General features: G+C 55.1%; 1 protein-coding gene across 1 annotated transcript; it reads right to left on the bottom strand.

Moving 5' to 3' along the window:
- Positions 1 to 956: 956 nt before the first annotated feature.
- Positions 957 to 19,263, bottom strand: LOC133340748 (potassium voltage-gated channel subfamily S member 2-like). The gene is made up of 5 exons (XM_061549136.1): positions 19,164 to 19,263; positions 4,235 to 4,744; positions 3,892 to 4,140; positions 3,321 to 3,743; positions 957 to 2,788 (listed from the first exon to the last, which is right to left on the bottom strand). Exons 2-5 carry the CDS (start codon positions 4,654 to 4,656, stop codon positions 1,918 to 1,920), a joined length of 1,965 nt encoding a protein of 654 aa, XP_061405120.1. The 5' UTR covers positions 4,657 to 4,744; positions 19,164 to 19,263; the 3' UTR covers positions 957 to 1,917.
- Between the last annotated feature and the right edge of the window lie 462 nt (positions 19,264 to 19,725).

The following is a 19,725-nucleotide window of genomic DNA, read 5'->3' as shown; positions in this document are numbered from 1 at the left end:
ACGTCACCACGGCGCCTATGCCAGGCCAGGTGCACTTTGAGGCCACGTGAAGTGTCGAAGGCTCGCTAACAGGAGGTCGCGGGTTGGCAGACTGATATGACCAGTAGATGCACCACCAGCTGTACCCCCTACTGTGGCAACATGCTGCATTTTAGCTGCCCGGCGCTCTACTCGTTCTTGTGAGCATCGCTCCCCTGCCCTCCATTGATGGAGGGCGACTACCCCCCTGCCCCCCCACCCAATTGCAGTTGTGCGTGTGCATCTGCATTGCTGGCGGTGAAATGCGTCACCACAAATCGTTGAGAGGATCAACGCTCGACTGGTGGCGCCCGTTCATCTTTCTCGCCACGTGCGGGGGGGGGGGGGGCAGCAACTGGCCGCAGAGAGAATGTCGAGCGTTTGGGTTACTCTCAACCAAGCCTGTAACGCGACAGAAGCAGACGGAATCTGCGGTCAGCGAGATAAATGGAAGGGAATAGTGCTTGGCATCACATCCTTGGACGGGCGCGTTTTTGCCCCATCCATGTTACGGTCTCGAGTCCCCGATTTGAAGGGTAATCGAGGGCTTAATCACCGCATCGATTTCATTGCCAAAGCGATCCCTGGATCGAGTAATCCCATCGGTTAGTCTTGCGTGCCGCGTGGACCCCCTACATTTTTTGCGACCTGCCAATATCTGCACTGACATACATATGTGTGCATGTTGAACTTCTGTCGCACGGCACGTAGCTGAACGTGCTAATCGGTGGTGCGGGGGTGAGTGTCAGAGGTTGAAAATGGCTGACGAGCATGACAACGACGACGACCGGTCATGCTGTGCTTCGGCCCTGCCGTGTTCCCCGCAGCACACTGAAGAAGCTGAGCGAAGGTCGGCGACATCGATCACGGTCCGTTTGTACTGCATCGATAAAATCGTACGCCCAGGACGGAATCACCGATCAAAGAATTTGCCCCCCCCCCTCCAATATATGCAAATATGGAAGAAGCTGGGCATGGCATTAACCAAAAGGGGTATAAGCCTTTGCCCATATACGGTGTCATGGACTGGGAAATCGAGCCTAATCCCATGGATCGGGAGTAACGATTTGACATGCACACATTCTTTGGTTTTTTCGGTAAAGTCACGTATAAAAATAAAATAATAAATTAAATAATTTTATTTCTTATTTTATTTTTATACGTGACTTTACCGAAAAAACCAAAGAATAATTCCTGCAGTCACGAAAGCTCCAAAATTAAGAATGCACACATTCGTTTGAGTGCCTAATAATCAGCAAGGTCAACGATTCCGTCAGTTCTCTTCTTATTGTACCACCAGCGCAATTCGGCGGAGGAGTGGCAGCGCATCGGTCGGTGCATCTGCGCCCACGGATGGGAGAGACCTGCGGGTGGTTTCCCGGCCACGGTTGAACGGCAACGGCGTAAACGACGACGTCAAAACTCCTCGTTGTGGCCCCCCTCGGGCCCCTCCTGTCCATGGAGCCGGCATGGTGAATGATGCAGGTCAAACACAACCCTTGCATCAAACACCACTGCCATCATCATCATCGTCGTCATTTTCCACGGGTTGACTCTGACACCAAGTTGGCGAAGCTACTGAGGCTATGGTAGTCGAGGTTGGGGTGGAGGCTCCACCACCGACGAGCGATAGTGGCAGCAGCGGCAGCTTGGCATGAAGGTTTGTTGGCATTCCGGAGCTTAAGGGGGTGTCTGAGCCAGGTGAGTGCTGTAGCTGTAATTCGGCAGGGTGGTGGTGGGTGCTTGTGGGTGGTGGTGGTTGGCGGTGTAGGTGGTGGTGGCGGTAGTGGTGGCGGTGTAGGTGGCGGTGGTGGTGGTGGCGGTGGTGGCAGTAGGGAGGGAGCGCAGCAGCCTCCCACAGACGTTGGGCTCATTCACGACCTGCGGCCCACGGCCCTCTCACTCCACCGGCTGGTAGACCTTCCGGCCCGGCCCGATGTCCCGTGCCTGCGCGAGGCCCACGGCGTCCCCCAACGGCCTCAGCTCGAGGTCCCCGCGGCCGTGAGCCGGGGACGCGGGCGTCCCCCCGGGCGTCCCCCCGGGCGTCCCGCCACTCCGCCGCCTCCCCCCGCCGCCGGTGCCGGATGACGATGGCAGGAGGCGCTCGGCCAGCGCTGCCCACGTGCGGCACGGCCGCCTGCGCCCCCCGCGGCCCCGCGAGCCCGAGGCGAAGGATCCGCGTGGCCCCACGCAGAGGCCCGGGTCGGCGCCGACTCCGAGGCCCACCCCGAGCGCAGACGCGGAGACCAGCCCCACGACCACCCTGTGGACCTTCCCCGTCCTGCCGTCGCCGAGGTCGCGGTCAAGGTCATCGTCGTCGTCGTCGTCGCGGTGCGACTCAAAGAGTTCCCTCGGCAGAGCGTCCCGGGCCAGCCGCCGGCGCAGGGTGACCTCGCGCGCCTTCTGTCGGCGGTAGTACTTGATGAACTTGTTGAAGATGATGGTGACGGGCATGGACATGATGAGGATGCCGCAGAGGACACAGCAGACGCTCACCGCCTTGCCGGCGGGCGTCGTGGGCACCGCGTCGCCGTAGCCCACCGTGGTCATGCTGATGGTCGCCCACCAGTAGCAGAGAGGGATGGTGCCCATGTTCTCGCCGTCGTCGCGCTCCAGGTAGTAGGCGAGCGAGGCGAAGATGAGGATGCCCGTGACGAGGAAGAGGAGCAGCACGCCGATGTCGCTGTGGCTGTGCGCCAGTGTCTCGCCCAGCGAGCGCAGGCCCGCCGAGTGGCGCGCCAGCTTGAGGATGCGGAAGACGCGCAACAGCCTGTGGGTGGGTGTGGGTGGGTGAGTGGGTGGGTGGGTGGGTGAGAGTGGGTGGGTGCGAGGGGGTGAGTGGTTGGGTGGGTGAGAGTGGGTGGGTGAGTGGGGGTGTGGGTGGGTGGGTGAGTGGGGGTGTGGGTGGGTGGGTGGGTGAGTGGGGGTGAGTGGGTGAGAGTGAGTGGGTGCGTGAGAGTGAGTGGGTGCGTGGGGGTAAGAGTGGTTGGGTGGGTGAGAGTGGGTGGGTGCGTGGGGGTGAGAGTGAGTGGGTGCGTGGAGGTAAGAGTGAGGGTGGGTGAGTGGGTGGGTAAGAAGGTGTGTGGATGGGGGAGAGTGGGTCAGAGTAGGTAAGAGTGCATTGGTGCTTGTGTGTGGGTACGGGTGGACAACGGGAAGGGTCGACATTGGGCAGCGACTTCAGCTCACCTGCTCCTCACTCCGTCCCTCCCCCGCGTCAGCCAACAATTCACCTGCCCGTCACATCCCCCCCCCGAGTGAGCTGCTCGCTCTCCATCCCTCCCCCTGCCCCAGCAGCTCACCTGAGCGACTGCGTGACTCGCCCCACGTCGCGCACGCGCACGCCGCTCGAGAGCAGCGCGCGCACCGCCTCGGTGGCGTAGTAGGGCAACACGGAGACGGCGTCGATGACGTTCAGGGGCTCGCGCACAAAGCGGTCGAGCCGCGGCGCCGCCGCCATCCGCAGCACCAGCTCGGCGGTGAACCACGCGATGCACACGCGCTCCACCTGCGCCAGCGCGCCCCTCTCCTCCTCGGGCTCCTCGGCCGCCGTGGCGCCACCGGCGCTGACGGCGCCGCGCCGGCGCGCGGCCGCCTGGAACTCGGGCATGCTGTTGACGCACATGGCCGCGACGGACGTGAGCACGGCAAGCACGGAGACGGCGGCGATGACGCGAGCGAAGGCTGAGAAGTCCGGGTTCTCCAGGGTCAGCCACAGCAGGCGCCTGCGGGGGGGTGGGGGTGGGGGGTGGGCAGAGACTAGACAAGTGAGAGCTTACACGAGTCGGAGTTTGTACACGAGTGCCTATGCAGGTGAGTGTATACAGGTGAGCTCACAGGTAACAATATATACAAGTCTGTACGTGCACGCACCTCCGCTGGCCGCAGCACTTGCGCGTGAACTCCTCCATGTCCCTCTCCACGGATGCCATCTCCTCCTCGGGGGAGCCCTTGGGTGGGGCCCTCTCCCCCCCGGCGCCACCACCGCCACCGCCGTCATCGCTGCCGCCACTTCCGCCGCCGTCGTCATCGTCATCGTGAGTGAATCCCTCCTCGTCGTCGTCATCCTCGTCGAACTCCCCGCTGTCCCCGCAGTTCTCCTTGCGCTCGTGGTACTTGTAGCTGTGCGGGGCGGATGGAGAGAGAGCCCCCACAGCGGTCCTCACCTGCAGCAGGAGCTCACTTAGGACTTGTGTACGTGTCCCTACTTGCTCACCTGCAGCAGGAGCCCATGTAGTAGTCCTGCACGCCCCAGTACTCGAGCTCCTGGCTGAAGGAGAAGACGCACAGCTCCTCGATGAGGTGCAGGCGTCCCGTGCGGTACAGGTTGAGGACGCCGCGGAATGCCGCCGGGTTGCGGTCGAAGTAGAACTCGCCGGCGGCGTCGCAGTAGTCGTCGCAGAGGCGCAGCGCCTGCTCGTGGCTCTCGCAGCGTGCCAGCTTGCCCAGGCGCGAGTGCGGGAACCGGCGGGCGCTCCCGCGTGCCAGGCGCTCCCGGAGACCCCCCACGTTGACGTGCAGCGGCGCCGACGATCCTGCCCCCCCCGAGCCGGAGCTGCCGGAGCTGCCGAAGGAGGCGATGGAGGTGGCGGTGGCGACCCCCGCGGTTGGCAACGGAGTGGGCTCCGCGTCACCCATTGTGACGATGTGGCGACCGCACGCCAGATGTGGCGGGGGAGGGGGTGGTTTGAGGTTGTGGGGAAGGACTTCGTCCCGGGTTGTGCTCCTTGGGAGAAGGGGGGGGTGTGGTTAGAGGTGGTGTGGTCACGGTTGCCGAGTGGTCGGGTGGCTGAATGAGTGTCACAGTGGGCGACTGACTGGGTGGCTGGGTTAGTTATCACCTGAGACCAGAGAGAGGACAGCCGGGGTCACGGTGGCAGCTTCTGTTAACCACCCGTTTAATGTGTGAAGAGCAGAGAAAGCCCCGTGGCAATGGGGTGGACGTGGTCGGGGCAGGATTGAGGAGAGCTGGGAGATGGTCGCAGACTTTGTCGATTGAGCTACAACAGTTTTGAGGCTGCAGTCTCATAGCTGTCCACCCATACGGTTTACCCCATATTGTCATACAGGGAAATTGAGTTTTCAGGTCCATATGGCGTACGACCATTTCAATATGGGCTTTGTAGGATGAACGTTGAGAATTATAAGGACACATGGTGACCAGTAAGTTCTGAATTGGTCTGTAATAAGGTAGGCACTGATAAGGGGTTGACAGGTGTGCAATCTGGGTGAGGTTAAAGGCAAGCTCTCTCGTTTCAAAACACCTGGTTGGCAAGCAGGCAGCCAACGGGGCCTTCGAACGTGCGCGGTAAGCAAAACGGACACGTAAAGAATGAACATCGCTACTCGGAATGCCTGGACACTACTTGGATAGGTGTTGCTTCCGATCGAATTGAAAGGACAGCTTTTTTTATCCCCGTGTACCAAGCTCTTTGTCGTCATCATCATATAATTTGGACAGTGCCTAATTATAAAGTGGGGTGGCTTGATAGAAAGCCATCACACTTTCATTGATCACATCAATTTTGATTAATTCCGGGGTCAAAATCATGTATCTGCTGCTTTTGACTGAAAATCAAAGTGTGCATGCATTGAAAATCTTGCTTTTTATTGCCTAATAATCGTTTGTGTTGTAATTGTTGGTCTCACACTCAGGGAGCCGGCAGCCACAGTGGCCGCTCCAGCGCCATGACGAGCGGCGACAAAAGCGCGTCTCTCATTGGTCATAGGCTGGCCAACAACAGCCACTGTGATTGGACCAGACGTTTGCAATTGCTCGCTCTGGCCACTGCTGGCAGAAGGTGCCTCCAACACTCTGAGAGGGAGCGCTCGAGTAGCCCCTCTCTGGACTCTAGAGCAGAGGTCCCCAACCCCCAGGCCACGGACCGGTACCGCAGCAGGAGATGAGAGTGGTGAGTCCGCGTGTGGCCCGCCCCCATTTTTTTTTTATTATTGACCACTTCTGTCTGCGCCTCTTTCCCGCACTGCGCACTTGTCACAGTCACAGTGTTGGTAAGCCCACACGCTCTAACCCCTGGCCAAAATTAGTAAAAAACAAACGCCGCTGGAGAGCTTCTTTGAAAAGGGGGAAAGACCCAATGATGAACCCCCCCAGTCCGTGAAAAAATTGTCTTCCACGAAACTGGTCCCTGGTGCCAAAAAAGTTGGGGACCGCTGATCTAGAGGGTGTTTGGTCTACTTTTCCACGCTGCCCAGATGTCTCGGAAGAAGCCTCATCTATGTCAACCATCGATTGTTTTTGTTATTTGCCAGGTAAGGCCCACCGAGCTATATTACTCTTTTTTTCAGAAGCGACCTGGCTATCACAAATGATAGCTCAACGAAGTGGCTTATCATCATCACGTGGTGAGTTATATCAGCCAAAGACTCGGAACGCGTGATGTTGATTCTAAATGTGCAAGGAAAAACCTGGAGGACCCGGAGAAAATGTCACGTGACCACGGGGAGAGAGAGAGACACGCAGACTCCAAATATACAGGTGGCAGGGTCGGGATCGAACCCACAACCTCCTTCATATCAGGCGAGGTCGGTAACATCTCCTAGCCACACACCGCCGTATTAATGAGGGCGGCCTGCCGGATTCGAGCCGCGGACTTCTGGAACAAGGCGGTCGGAGCGCATGACATACGGCCGGGTTGCGTGACCGCCATGCTCCATCTTCGCTCGATCGCCACTGAGCACCACTGCACTTGCCCAGGATGCTGATAGACGAGCCACCGTCTCTCTGTACACGAAGCACCCTGCGCTTCATCACGAAGGTAAAGGCGCAGCGCTGCAAGTGCACGCTTTAACACCACTACTGCGGTGGCGAGATGTTATCACCCTCGCTTGGTATGCATGAGGCCGTGGGTCCGATCCCAACCCTGGCCCCTGCTATATATTTGGAGCTTGCGTCTCTTATAATCATCACGGTGGTGAGATGTTAACTACTTCGCCTGGTATACAGGAGGTCGTGGGTTCGATCCAGACCCTGACACCTGCTGTAAATTTGGAGTTTGCGGTGTCTCTCTCTCTCCCTGTGGCCGCGTGGATTTTTCTCCTGGGTTTTCCCTCCACATTTAGAATCAACATCACGCGTTTAGAGTATTTGGCTACTCGTTGACCTGTCATATGTGATGTCTAGGTCGCTTCTGAAAAAGAGTTACACAGCTCGGTGGGGCCTTACCTGGTAAAATAAAACAGTTTGCCGTTTTAGTTTAGATTAGGAAGAGTCCCTCCGGATGGAACCTTGGCATCCTCTTCCACCCTTGCCAGACGTCCTCGTAGCAGCCAGGGCAATGCAGCGTCGGATTACACACACTTTACCCCACTGCACTCGACCTGGGGTGCGTGAGCTGATTGTGGAGGTTGTGGGTGGGGGATTTAAGAAAAAATCGCCCCATTGGTTACGCCTTAAATTTAATTTAATTACAATTTAAAAAAAGTTAATCGCACATTTCGCTTTTTTATGTGTGGGGGTGGTGGGGTGGAGCGGTGGTGAAACGGTTACCGCACTCCGCTAACAAACCCAGGCCACCCGAATTCGATTCCGGGCCACGGCCACCACCAGCTGTCTCTACCTTCTCCTCCCTGCACCAACTCGCGCACCGATCAGCGTGGTGAAGTATGGTCACCCCCCCCCCCCCATCCATGACTGCCTCGGTGTTGACAGCATGACTTTGTAGCGGTGGATTGGCAAAGGGTTATAAAGTCATGTTTTCTACATTGCTTTTTTAAATATTTATATTAAATTACATTTAATTGGAGTGCGTTATAGACATGTTTGGGGCAGCTGCTTGTGAATCCCATTAAAGATTGAGAGGCTGCCTTGCCAGCGGAAGTCATCACAAAGACAAATTCCCTCCCCGTATAGTCTCAACAGACTGTTGGGGCAAGTGCTGTCAGCGAGCAGCAACACCCACGAAGGCCGGAAATGTGACTGCACATCTCAGTGCGCCTTGCCTGGTTAAATAGTGTCATGACGATAACGCAGTCAAGGCCCGATTCAAATACGCGTCGCCACTTTGTTAACACCGCCACCAGATTTGCGTCGGCTAAAATCTCACACTTGCATCGCTGACAAGCCTCGTCCTCCGCCCTTTCTCGTTATCCGTCGCTTCTCAGGAACGCATCCCCGACGCAAACTGAGGCGTTACAGTAAAGTGCCGCTTATTTCATCCGTGCTAACAGCAGCAACAACACTGAGACCCGTAGACTCACACTGAAAACCCATAGACTCGCATTGAGTCCCGTAGACTCACGCAGAGACCCATAGACTCACACAGATACACATAGACTCACGTAGAGACACACAGACTCACGCAGACCCAAGGACTCACACAGAGACCCACGGACTCACACAGAGACCCACAGACTCATACAGAGACCCATAGACTTACACAGAGACCCACGGACTCACACAGAGACCCACGCACTCACACAGAGACCCACAGACTCACACAGAGACCCACAGACTCACACAGAGAACCAGACTCACACAGAGACCCATAGACTCACACAGAGACCCACAGACTCACACACAAACCACAGACTCATACAGAGACCCACAGACTCACACAGAGAACCACAGACTCATACAGAGACCCACGCACTCACACAGAGACCCAAAGACTCACACAGAGACCCACAGACTCACACAGAGAACCAGACTTACACAGAGACCCATAGACTCACACAGAGACCCACAGACTCACACACAAACCACAGACTCATACAGAGACCCACAGACTCACACAGAGAACCACAGACTCATACAGAGACCCACAGACTCATACAGAGACCCACAGACTCACACAGAGACCCATAGACTCACACAGAGACTCACGGACTCGCACATGCGTCGTCATCACCACTCCGCTACTCCTCCTGACACAATCGTCTGGCTCACCAACCACCCCAATGTAGCATCAGAGCTGCTGCCGTTCTACAGCAACAGCCGCCGGATGATGATAATGATGAAGAAGTTTGCTGACTAGCGTCGAAAAGAAACGTTCGCTTGGATTTTAGATTTCATCCGAGAAAAAAAATCGGCGAATTTTTTTTTTTAAATCCACGCCGGTAAAATCCTCGCTCCGAACAACGAGGCCAACATCACGGAGCCACGACTCTTCAGAGGCCCCCGTCGGCGTCGGCGTTGTGTTCGGGTTGTTGTTCTTCCCCCGCCGCATCTCCGATGAACACGGTTGGCTACGTACGGTGCGAAAAAAGTTCAACATACATATTTCCCATAGATTATTTGAAGCTTTCGTGACTGCAGGAATTACTCTTTGGTTCTTTCGGTAAAGTCACGTAGAAAATAAATAAATTAAATAATAGAATACGACGTTTCGATTGCAACACAAGCAGTCGTCATCAGTTAGAACTAAATTTGAGAAAAAGACAAAACACAGACACGGAGACACACAGACAGACACACAAGCAGAAAGAGACAACACAGAGAGAGACGCACAACATTGTGTGTCTCTCTATGTGTGTCTGTGTGTCTCTCTCTGTGAGAGTGTGTCTCTTTCTGTGAGAGACTACACAGACACACAGAGAGAAGTTTATTATGGTTGTTATTATTATTTTATTATTTTCCTTCTACGTGACTTTACCGAAAGAACCAAGAATATACTGTCCACAGACTCAACACTGTCCATAGACTCAACACTGCCCATAGACTCAACACTGCCCATAGACTCAACACTGCCCATAGACTCAACACTGTCCATAGACTCAACACTGTTCATAAACTCACCACTGCCCATAGACTCAACACTGCCCATAGATTTCGATTTAAAGCTTTCGTGACTGCAGGGATTCATCTCCTTGGATCTTTTGGTAAAGTCACGTAGAAGGGAAATAATAAAATAATAAAAAATTTACATAATACATTTCCCTTCTACGTGACTTTACCGAAAGAACCAAGAAGATGACCGCCCATAGACACAACACTGCCCATAGACTCACTCAACACTGCCCATAGACTCAACACTGCACCATAGACTCAACACTGCCCATAGACTCAACACTGTCCAGAGACTCAACACAGCCCATGGACTCAACACTGCCCATAGATTCAAACTTAGGTTTTTTCGGTAAAGTCACGTAGGTAAAAAATATAAAAATAATAAAAGTAATAATAGAAATAAAATAATAAATCACGACGTTTCGGAGGCAACACAAGTCTCCGTCATCAGGTGGGACCGTCACAGCTAGATTTACTGTATCAAGTGAGGCAAAAATTCCAAGATACAAGTTCTTAAATAGAAGTTAAGGGGGGAGGAGGGGGGAGGGGCGTATCTGAATGTGGTAGCCAATGAATGGAACGTATTGGGGGGGGCGGGGCTAAAAGAGAACAACAGGTGCACATGATAAAAGAACAACAGGTGCACATGATAAAAATTAACCCGTAAAAACAAAGTTTTTCACTATAAATCCTTTATATGTGTAGAGCCGTTGTAGCCGTTGTAGACGGCCTGATTTAGACTTGCCCCGGGTGGCAAGCAAACACAATGGGCGTGGCTACGTCGGTACGCGGAGCAGGTGCTCGCAGCGACGTCCTCGCCGTACGCTGGGATCCCCCACAGCCCCTGCCCTCAGGGGGGAGATGGCTATTTAAGGCGGTGAGCCGAAGGGCTCTGGGTCGAGTGTGTTAAGCTGTAACCAGTGAAGAAAGAAGACCAGCTAGACCGGCCCTGGAACTCCCTGGGATCGCTGTCCTTTTAAGGACCGACCAGGCAAGCCAGCGGCATGGCCCCCAGAGCCCAGAACCGACGCTCTTCTAAGAGCGGGGTCTGGGTATTCGGGGTGCCGTAACCTAGGTGTAAGCTAGCTGTGAGCTAGGCTGTTGTGTTCCGTAGCTAGACGGGTGAAGGGGCCGATACCTCTTCAGTTACTGTAAGCTTCCGAGTTACGTGCTGGTGTTAATAAATAAGCGTGTGCCTCCAACTACGTGTCAAGTCTCCCTGGAACCATACTACATCTGGTGTCAGGAGTGGTTCTACAAGGATGGAGACGCGACGCACAGCTCGTACCAGAGAGACGGAGGCGGAGGAAACCACGGCCGACTTCGAGCCAGAGATGGCTGCGGGCGGACCCGAGCAGCAGGAGCCAAGTCCACCTACACCGCAGCGTCAGGACGAGTGGGGACCGTCGCCTGAAGGACTGCGGCTGGCACACTCTCGACTGGCAGAATTGCTGTATGCTGCAGCCGCGACGCTGGAAGAAATTACCCGGCTGGGTGCGGGTGGAGCTGCGCGGGCCGATGGCGGCCGGCATAAGATGCCGCTTCCCGCCATTTCCAAGGACGCTGAGTTTGAAGTTCCCGCCATAAGTACAGTGCAGGCTGACGGCAATGCGGGGCTACGTCACGTGGCCGATACTCACCAACCACAAGCCACGTCGGCAGCGGCAGACAGCGAAACGTCACCACAGCAACCGCCGTTGCCACGCGACCAGCCCGCCAAAGCTGCACGGAGTGACGGAGAGCGTTTTACGCCTACGGACGCTGCGCTGCAACAGCGACTGCCACCTCTCAAGGAATTCGTGGGAGGAGAAGGCGACTGGGGTGGCTTCCAGAGGCGCTTCCTCACCCATCAAGAGATGGCGAAATGGACCGACGACGAGGCGTTGCGTGCGCTGCCGGCGATGCTTGACAACGATGCCCTCGCCACTCTCACCTCGGCACCAAGGGCGAAGCGCGCCACGCTGCAAATGGCGCTGCAACTCCTCGCCGTGGTCTATGGACCACCCTCGGACTGTCGTCAGCTGTTGTACGATCGCCAGCGGGGCGCCAAGGAGTCGCCCCTGGCGTACCGCACGGCTCTCCTGGCCCTGGCGAAAATGGCTTTTCCACGGATGGACGAGGATGGGGTGGACGCCATGGTCACGGAGAAGCTGCTGCTGCTGGCCGATGATTTGGACATCGTCGTCTTGGCTGAAGACGACGCGGAAATGTGTTCGTTGAGGGCCGCCCGGCACATTCATGCCAACCTGCTGGCCCAACGTCGGAAGGCCAGCAAAGCGACGGCCAGCCATACCGTGGCTGCGTCTGCCCTCCCAGCGGAAGACATCTGCGCTGTGGATCGCCCGACGGAGTGGAGGTCCGGAGTACGGCCAGCTCGGGACGGACCGAGCCACCGGGATCAGCCCAAGTCATCAGCAGCACTCACGCGCTGCTACAACTGTGGCCTCTGGGGCCATGTGGCCTCGGGATGCCGGGCTCCTCGGCAGCGTGGTGCGACGCCTCGCCAGGACGTCGCGCCTCAACCCAAGTCTCCCCAGCAAAATCCGGCGAGTCGTGGCACCCCACATGATTGGCCCACACACACACCTGCCACTCACTCACACACCGCAACTAACGGGGGTCAGAAATTATCCATTGTCATGCCAAAACGTACCTCCGGGGGGTGTGCGGTCCAACCGACCCAGTGGTCCGAGTTGGCTCATCGTGTTGTTGCCGCGTCGTCGGTTGTTGTGGGACATATTGATGGGGTCGAGGTACGGGTCTTGATTGATACGGGAGCATCGGCGACTATTGTGTCCTATTTGATTTACAACATTCTCCCCATTCAAAGTCGTCCCTTGCTCCCTGTTGATGTCCCATGTTACGCTGCTAATGGGGGTTCGTTGGGCATTATCGGACAGATCCGCGCGCAAATTTGTATTGGGGACATTAAATTATCCGGCCCGATATTGGTCTCCTCCTCGCTGGCGGTTCCGTGCCTGTTGGGGACGGATTTCTTGGCCAAAATGCCCATTCGTATACTAATCGACCAAGGATGCATTGAACTCCCGTCGGGGCGACGTATGGCCTTTTTGTCATCCCCCGCTACCACTGTCCATGCGGCGTTTGAAACGGTACCGGCGCTGGTCGCGAGGATGGTACGCGTACCACCGGGAGCTCAAATGCTCGTACCTCTTAGGCTGCGCCGGCCGTTTGCGGAGGGCGTCGGGGATCGGGGGGTTCTATTGGGACCATCGAGGGCCGGGGTCAACGGACCCGACTTGGTAGCGGCCCAGACTCTGGTAAAAGGGGACGAGGACCCCTTCATCACAGTCCTCAATGTGGGGTCGCGAACGGCCGTGGCTCCTCAGGGGACCGTGCTCGCGCACGCGATGCCGGTGCCTCGTGAGGAACCGGTTTTTGCTCAGGTGAGCGCCGGTTCGCCCTCGCTACCGCATTCAGATCATGATGAGGGATGGCTCGATGCGCTTTGCGCGGGATCGGTGGACCTGTCCGGTCCACAGCGTGAAAGGCTTCGAGTCCTCCTTCGCGAATTTTCAGACGTTTTTAGTCTAAATAAATACGATATTGGCTGTACTAAATTGCTGAAACACCATATTGAAACGGGTGACAGCGCGCCAATCCGCCAAAATCCCTTTCGGTTAAGTCCCGCCGAAAAGGAGCATGTTAAATCGGCCGTTGACGACATGCTAGCTGCGGATATCATATCCCCTTCCACCAGCCCTTGGGGCGCGCCGATCGTTCTGGTTAAAAAACACGACGGATCATTGCGCTTTTGTGTGGATTTCTGTCGGCTTAACAAAATTTCTGTAGCCGACGCATACCCGCTTCCCCGGATGGATGAATCGCTTGATGCCCTGGCAGGGGCGCGATTCTTCTCCACATTGGATTTATTGTCCGGGTTCTGGCAGCTCCCTCTGGATGACGAATCAAAACCGAAAACTGCTTTCCGTACGCCGCCAGGCCTTTTCCAATTTAATCGCTTGCCGATGGGATTACATTCCGTGCCGGCAACTTTTCAGCGATTAATGGAATTGGTTCTGGCTGGCTTGCAGTGGGATTCGTGTCTGATTTACCTAGACGATGTCATCGTCTTTAGTAGAACATTCGAGGAACACCTCCAGAGGTTGCGTGCCGTTTTTCTCAAGATGCGGGCTGCTAATTTGAAGTTCAAGCCCCAGAAGTGTTTCTTGCTCTGCGAATCGGTGCGCTATTTGGGTCACATTGTGGGCCGCTCAGGCATTGCCACTGATCCCGCCAAAACGAAATGTGTTAGCTCCTGGCCGACTCCCACCTCGGTGGGTGAGGTCAGGAGTTTCATCGGATTCGCATCATACTACCGCCGGTTTGTCGCTGATTTCGCTACCATTGCAAAACCCTTACATGCCTTGACAGCTAAGGGGGTCAAATTTCATTGGGGTAAGGAGAAAGACGCTGCTTTTCACTCGCTCCGGGACGCCCTAGTCGGGGCTCCGCCATTGAGTTACCTCGATTTTACAAAACTCTTCTTGCTCGATACAGACGCAAGCAACACGGGCATCGGGGGCGTTCTCTCCCAGGTTATTGGGGGCGTGGAACATGTGGTTGCGTACGGCAGTCGGGTGTTGTCTCCGGCGGAACAAAGATACTGCGTTACCCGTAGGGAACTATTGGCAATCGTGTACTTCATTCAACAATACCGCCCATATCTGTACGGTCGGCGTTTCACCGTCCGCACAGATCATGCGGTGCTGCAGTATGCTTTGCGGGTTCAACAGCCATCGGGACAATTGTCTCGATGGTTGGAAATCCTTCAGGATTTCGATTTTGCGACTACCTATCGTAAGGGCACTTGCCACACCAACGCGGACGCTCTGTCCCGGTTACCACCCACCTCTGAGTGCGCTTGGCTTCTGGGTTCGGGGCGTTGCAGACCTCTGAATGTCAGCTCTAATTCGGTTTTAGCAGCTGCCGCCGATGCGCCTTCCGTTGCCGGTCCTATCGAGCAAGAAGGGAGGGATTCCTTGCTGGGGTTGTCGGTTGCGGAGTGGGGGCGCCTCCAAATGGAGGACACCTCCCTCCTCGCTTTGCGCCATCGCATCAGAGGAATTGTGCGGGGGGGTGAAAATGTCGACTCCTGGGGGTTGGTCCAGGGCCTTCTCATGCACTGGGATGGCAAATCCCGTCGACACCGGCTGGTGGTGCCTTCTGCGTTGCGGGGGAGGGTCGTGTGGGCTGCGCACGAGCGACTCCTCCACTTAGGGACCCACAAAACCCTTGCCACACTCCAACTAGATTTTTCATAGCCGGGCATGGCAAGGGATGTGGAGGACCTGTTGGGGTCATGCACCCAGTGCGTGCAAAGGAAGCCACCAGCCAAGGGGTCTAACCCACCCTTACAGTCCGTAAAAGTTTCGAGTTAACGAGCTCGTCGCACTAGATATTCTGGGCCCATTCCCCGCTACGCCTAGGGGGAATAGATACCTGTTAACCGGGGTAGAATATTTTACGAGATGGCATATGGCCTGGGCCCCCGCCAATCAGTAAGCAGCAGCCATCGTGGAGGCCTTTGTCCAGGGCTATGTCCTCAACAAAGGTGCTCCGGAGCGGCTGCTGACCGATCAGGGTAAACATTTTTCGGGGAAGCTTCTCCACGAGGTGTGCGAGCTCCTGGGAACGAAAAAGATTCGTACCTCCCCATATCATCCGCAAACAGACGGAATGGTGGAGCGGCTGCATCGGACCATCACGTCCATGCTGTCCCAGCAGGTGTCTGAATCCCAGACCGATTGGGACCTTCATATCCCGGGGGTTTTGGCAGCATACAGGATGGCTCCCCATGCGGCGACCGGGTTTTCGCCCTTTTTCCTAATGTATGGCCGTGAGCCTAACCCACCTGTTCCGACTCAGCTGCGGATCTCCACGCCGCATAGTAAATCCAAATTGGCCGAACATGTGAAATTCAACGTCGCTAAATTGACAGAGGTGCGGGAGGCGGCCATGCAGAACTCTGAACTCCGCCAGAAGGCAAATGAGAGGCTCAGGCTGGCTCGGGTGCACGTGCTTCAGTGGAAGCCGGGTGACCAGGCGTGGTTGCACTGTCCCCAAGTCCCGCTAGCAACCTCGTCTAAACTGGTGCGGCCGTGGCGGGGGCCCGTGGAGGTGGTGCAGGTTTTGTGCCCATAATGTGTGCGTATCCGATGGAGGAAACGTCGGTGGTTTGTGCACCCCTCCAGGTTAAAACCGTTCGTTGCACCCCATGTTCCTACTTCACACACGCGTGGCCAATCATGTGAGGGGTCCACCGACTCCCGGAGTACGACTTCTCTGCTGTCATCTGACTTAACACCGTCTGTTCCACCTCCAGGCGCACCAGGAGTGACACGCTCATGACCGCCAACCCCTCCCGGGGGGGTCGGGGGTCGCTCTGCAGCGGAGCCGGACACCTTCACACCCGGACTGCTAACAACCGCCACTGGCCAAACCAGAGGGGTCCCTTGTGACGGCCCCGCTGCAAGGACGCGCGCCAGAACGCATAGACTTTTGTGAGGCCGGCCGCCAACGCGACCCTTGCGAGCGACCGCCCTCGGTTCTTGTATATATGTTGTTTTTACGGGATGGGGTATTTATTCGGTCGGGGTGCGTCGTGTTGGTTTGTTCTTATTGTTGTTGTTGTTGTTAAAGATTTGTGAGGCACACACGGGTTCAAAGGGGGGGATGCATCTTTATTGCTATTTTGTTGCAGCCGGGACGGCTGCGAGCTGTACAGGGGGGGGTGATGTAGAGCCGTTGTAGCCGTTGTAGACGGCCTGATTTAGACTTGCCGCGGGTGGCAAACAAACACAATGGGCGTGGCTACGTCGGTACGCGGAGCAGGTGCTCGCAGCGACGTCCTCGCCGTACGCTGGGATCCCCCACAGCCCCTCCCCTCGGGGGGAGATGGCTATTTAAGGCGGTGAGCCGAAGGGCTCTGGGTCGAGTGTGTTAAGCTGTAACCAGTGAAGAAAGAAGACCAGCTAGACCGGCCCTGGAACTCCCTGGGATCGCTGTCCTTTTAAGGACCGACCAGGCAAGCCAGCGGCGTGGCCCCCAGAGCCCGGAACCGACGCTCTTCTAAGAGCGGGGTCTGGGTATTCGGGGTGCCGTAACCTAGGTGTAAGCTAGCTGTGAGCTAGGCTGTTGTGTTCCGTAGTTAGACGGGTGAAAGGGCCGATACCCCTTCAGTTACTGTAAGCTTCCGAGTTACGTGCTGGTGTTAATAAATAAGCGTGTGCCTCCAACTACGTGTCAAGTCTCCCTGGAACCATACTACATATCTAAGATCACCTCTTGACATGCCCCGTATATTCCCGAGGGCACTAGCATTGACCCGTTTTACCACTTTCAAGAACCTGGCGGCTTCGATTTAACTGCTGTATAAAGTCTCCATTGTACAGCGTGGGGGCAGGGATTTCATGCCATGTGGTTAGTCATGAAACGGGCGGCTAGAGTCCTCTCATCCTCTGGCTTGAGATGGCTGCCACCTATGGGTCAGATGATTGTTTGCCACTATTAAGCAATTGGTAATTAAATATTTTTAAAAAAATTCCCTAAACAGTGTAAAATTTTGGAAAAAAATTTTCACGAAAATTAATTGTCACGCACAACGAGTCTGTGTGCAAAATGTCAGCTCGATTGGATCACGGGAAGTGGGTTAAAAAACGACCGAAAGATTTGCACGGTCGTAAGAAAGGAAGCAAGCACGCAAGCACGCAAGCAAGCAAGTGAACTTAATATAAAGGATTTAAAAAGAGAACAACAGGTACACATGCTAGAAGAGAACGACAAAGCACATGTTGTTTTACCCAGTGTTGGTTGACAATCCAAATACAAAAAAGGGGAGTACTGTTAAACGCTGGGGATGTCAACACCCGGTAAAGTAGAATAGTACCTGTCAAATAAGATGGTCCAAAAATGTGTAGTTAAATCTTTTTTGCATGGTTAATGACATCTTTCCAATGATTACTCAGTTTGTACCCATCATCACGGTTGAAATTATGTCTGTGTTTGTATATCTGGATGGCTTCGTGTACACACCTTTGATGGTAGCCAGAGGGTTTGCAGAGCACCTTGGTCTCGGAAAAAGACAATATCATGAGAGCCCACAGCGTTGTAACAATGATCGGCAACGGCGGAAGACTCAATTTTGCCGTGTTTCAGATCTGACTTGTGCTCGCGGACACGATCAGAGACATGACGTTTCGTTTCCCCAATGTAACAATCACCACAGCTGCAACTCAGTTTATAGACGCCAGAATATTGCAAGTCAGGAATGACATCCTTCACAGGTGGAATTAGATCACGGATTTTATGTACCGTACTGAATCGGGCTTGGATCTTATGTTTGTTTAGAATTTTGGAGATCTTTATGGTCACGCCTGCTATGTATGGCAACGTGATAGTTTTGATTGGAGTTTCAAGTGGCTGTTTCTGTATGGTGGGAGAAACAGCTTGGCGGATGGTGCGGTCAGAGTATCATTTCATCCTGAGGGCCCGATGTACAAATCTAGAATACAGCCCATAGACTCAACACTGCCCATAGACTCAACACTGCCCATAGACTCAACACTACCCATAGACTAACACTGCCCATAGACGCAACACTGCCCATATACTCAACGCTACCCATAGACGCAACACTGCCCATAGACTCAACACTACCCATAGACGCAATACTACCCATAGACGCAACACTGCCCATATACTCAACACTGCACCAACAACGTACGCACAGTGCGTACACGCTACTCGACCACGAAGCGCATTCTCGTTCGAGCAGGACAGCGCCAACGGTTTGGAGTAACATCAACAACAACAACAAAAACATTACCAACAACATCAACATCATTAACACCATCATCAGCAACATCATCAACACCATCATCAACAACATCATCAATACCATCAACAACATCACTAGCAACAAACATTAACGGCGTAAAAACATCAACAGAAACATCAACATCATCAACCCGCCAGACCCTCCTCGCTATGTTAACGAGCGTCGTTGCTGGAGAATGTTGAATAAAACGACGACGACTCATCCCATCAGCACCACGACCTTTCTGGGAGCGTGGCAATTTTCGCAGCACTGGTTCAACACAAGCTCAAACTGTTGGGCAGGTTTCCACATTCAGTGTCTCATCAGAAGCAGTCAGGCTTTGCTCGAACCAAAGCTGGTAAACCGCCAGATGTTACTACTGTAGAGGTGCTAGACACTCAAGGATCACACCCTCCACCTCTCCCTCCCGAAGACACGAGTCCCCCCGTGGTTTTACGCGGTGCTATTCAACACAAGACACAAACAACAACAACAACAACACAAAGCCACCAAGCGCTAGCGGCACGGAGGAATGCATCAATCAATGTGTGCACTCACCTCTCTCGATCTCTCTCTGTCTCTGTTGGGAGAGAGGAGTAGGAGTCGTAGTTGGTGATGGTGGAGCAGTGTGTGTGGGGGGGGTAATGCTCGTGGTGCGAGTGATGATGGAGGTGGGGGTGGCGATGTGCGGGGAGCGGTGGCGCAGCGGTTAGCGCTGTTGCTGCGCTACGAACCCCGGCGACGCGAGTTCGATGTCGCGCTCACGACCAAAGACAATGGCGAATGTTGGAACCGGGTACTGGGCCTCCCCTAGGTCGACTCAGCCTCAAGTGAGTACCTGGTGCGGTGTGGAGCAAACATCGCCACTCGGAAGACAAAGGCGACCGGGCGTGGTGCCGGCCACCCACCCACTTGTGTGCCGTGCCGGCCTTCACAGGTGCTACTCGCTAACAGCACTTGCCCCAACAGTCTGTTAAGGCTACACGGGGGATCTTTGTCTTGTGCGTGATAGTGGTGGTGGTGGTTGTGATTTTGAAGGGCGTGGGCTGGAGGTTTGCAGTTCGCGACCCTGACGCCTGCTCTCTAGAGTCTGCGTGTCTCTCTCCCCGTGGTCGCGTGG

Source organism: Lethenteron reissneri, chromosome 10 (assembly GCF_015708825.2).
Source record: "Lethenteron reissneri isolate LAM-NWPU_2019-01 chromosome 10, ASM1570882v1, whole genome shotgun sequence".
Classification (NCBI taxonomy): domain Eukaryota; kingdom Metazoa; phylum Chordata; class Hyperoartia; order Petromyzontiformes; family Petromyzontidae; genus Lethenteron; species Lethenteron reissneri.
Note: the sequence above shows the minus strand (reverse complement) of the source record. Positions and strands in the feature narration are given on the sequence as shown.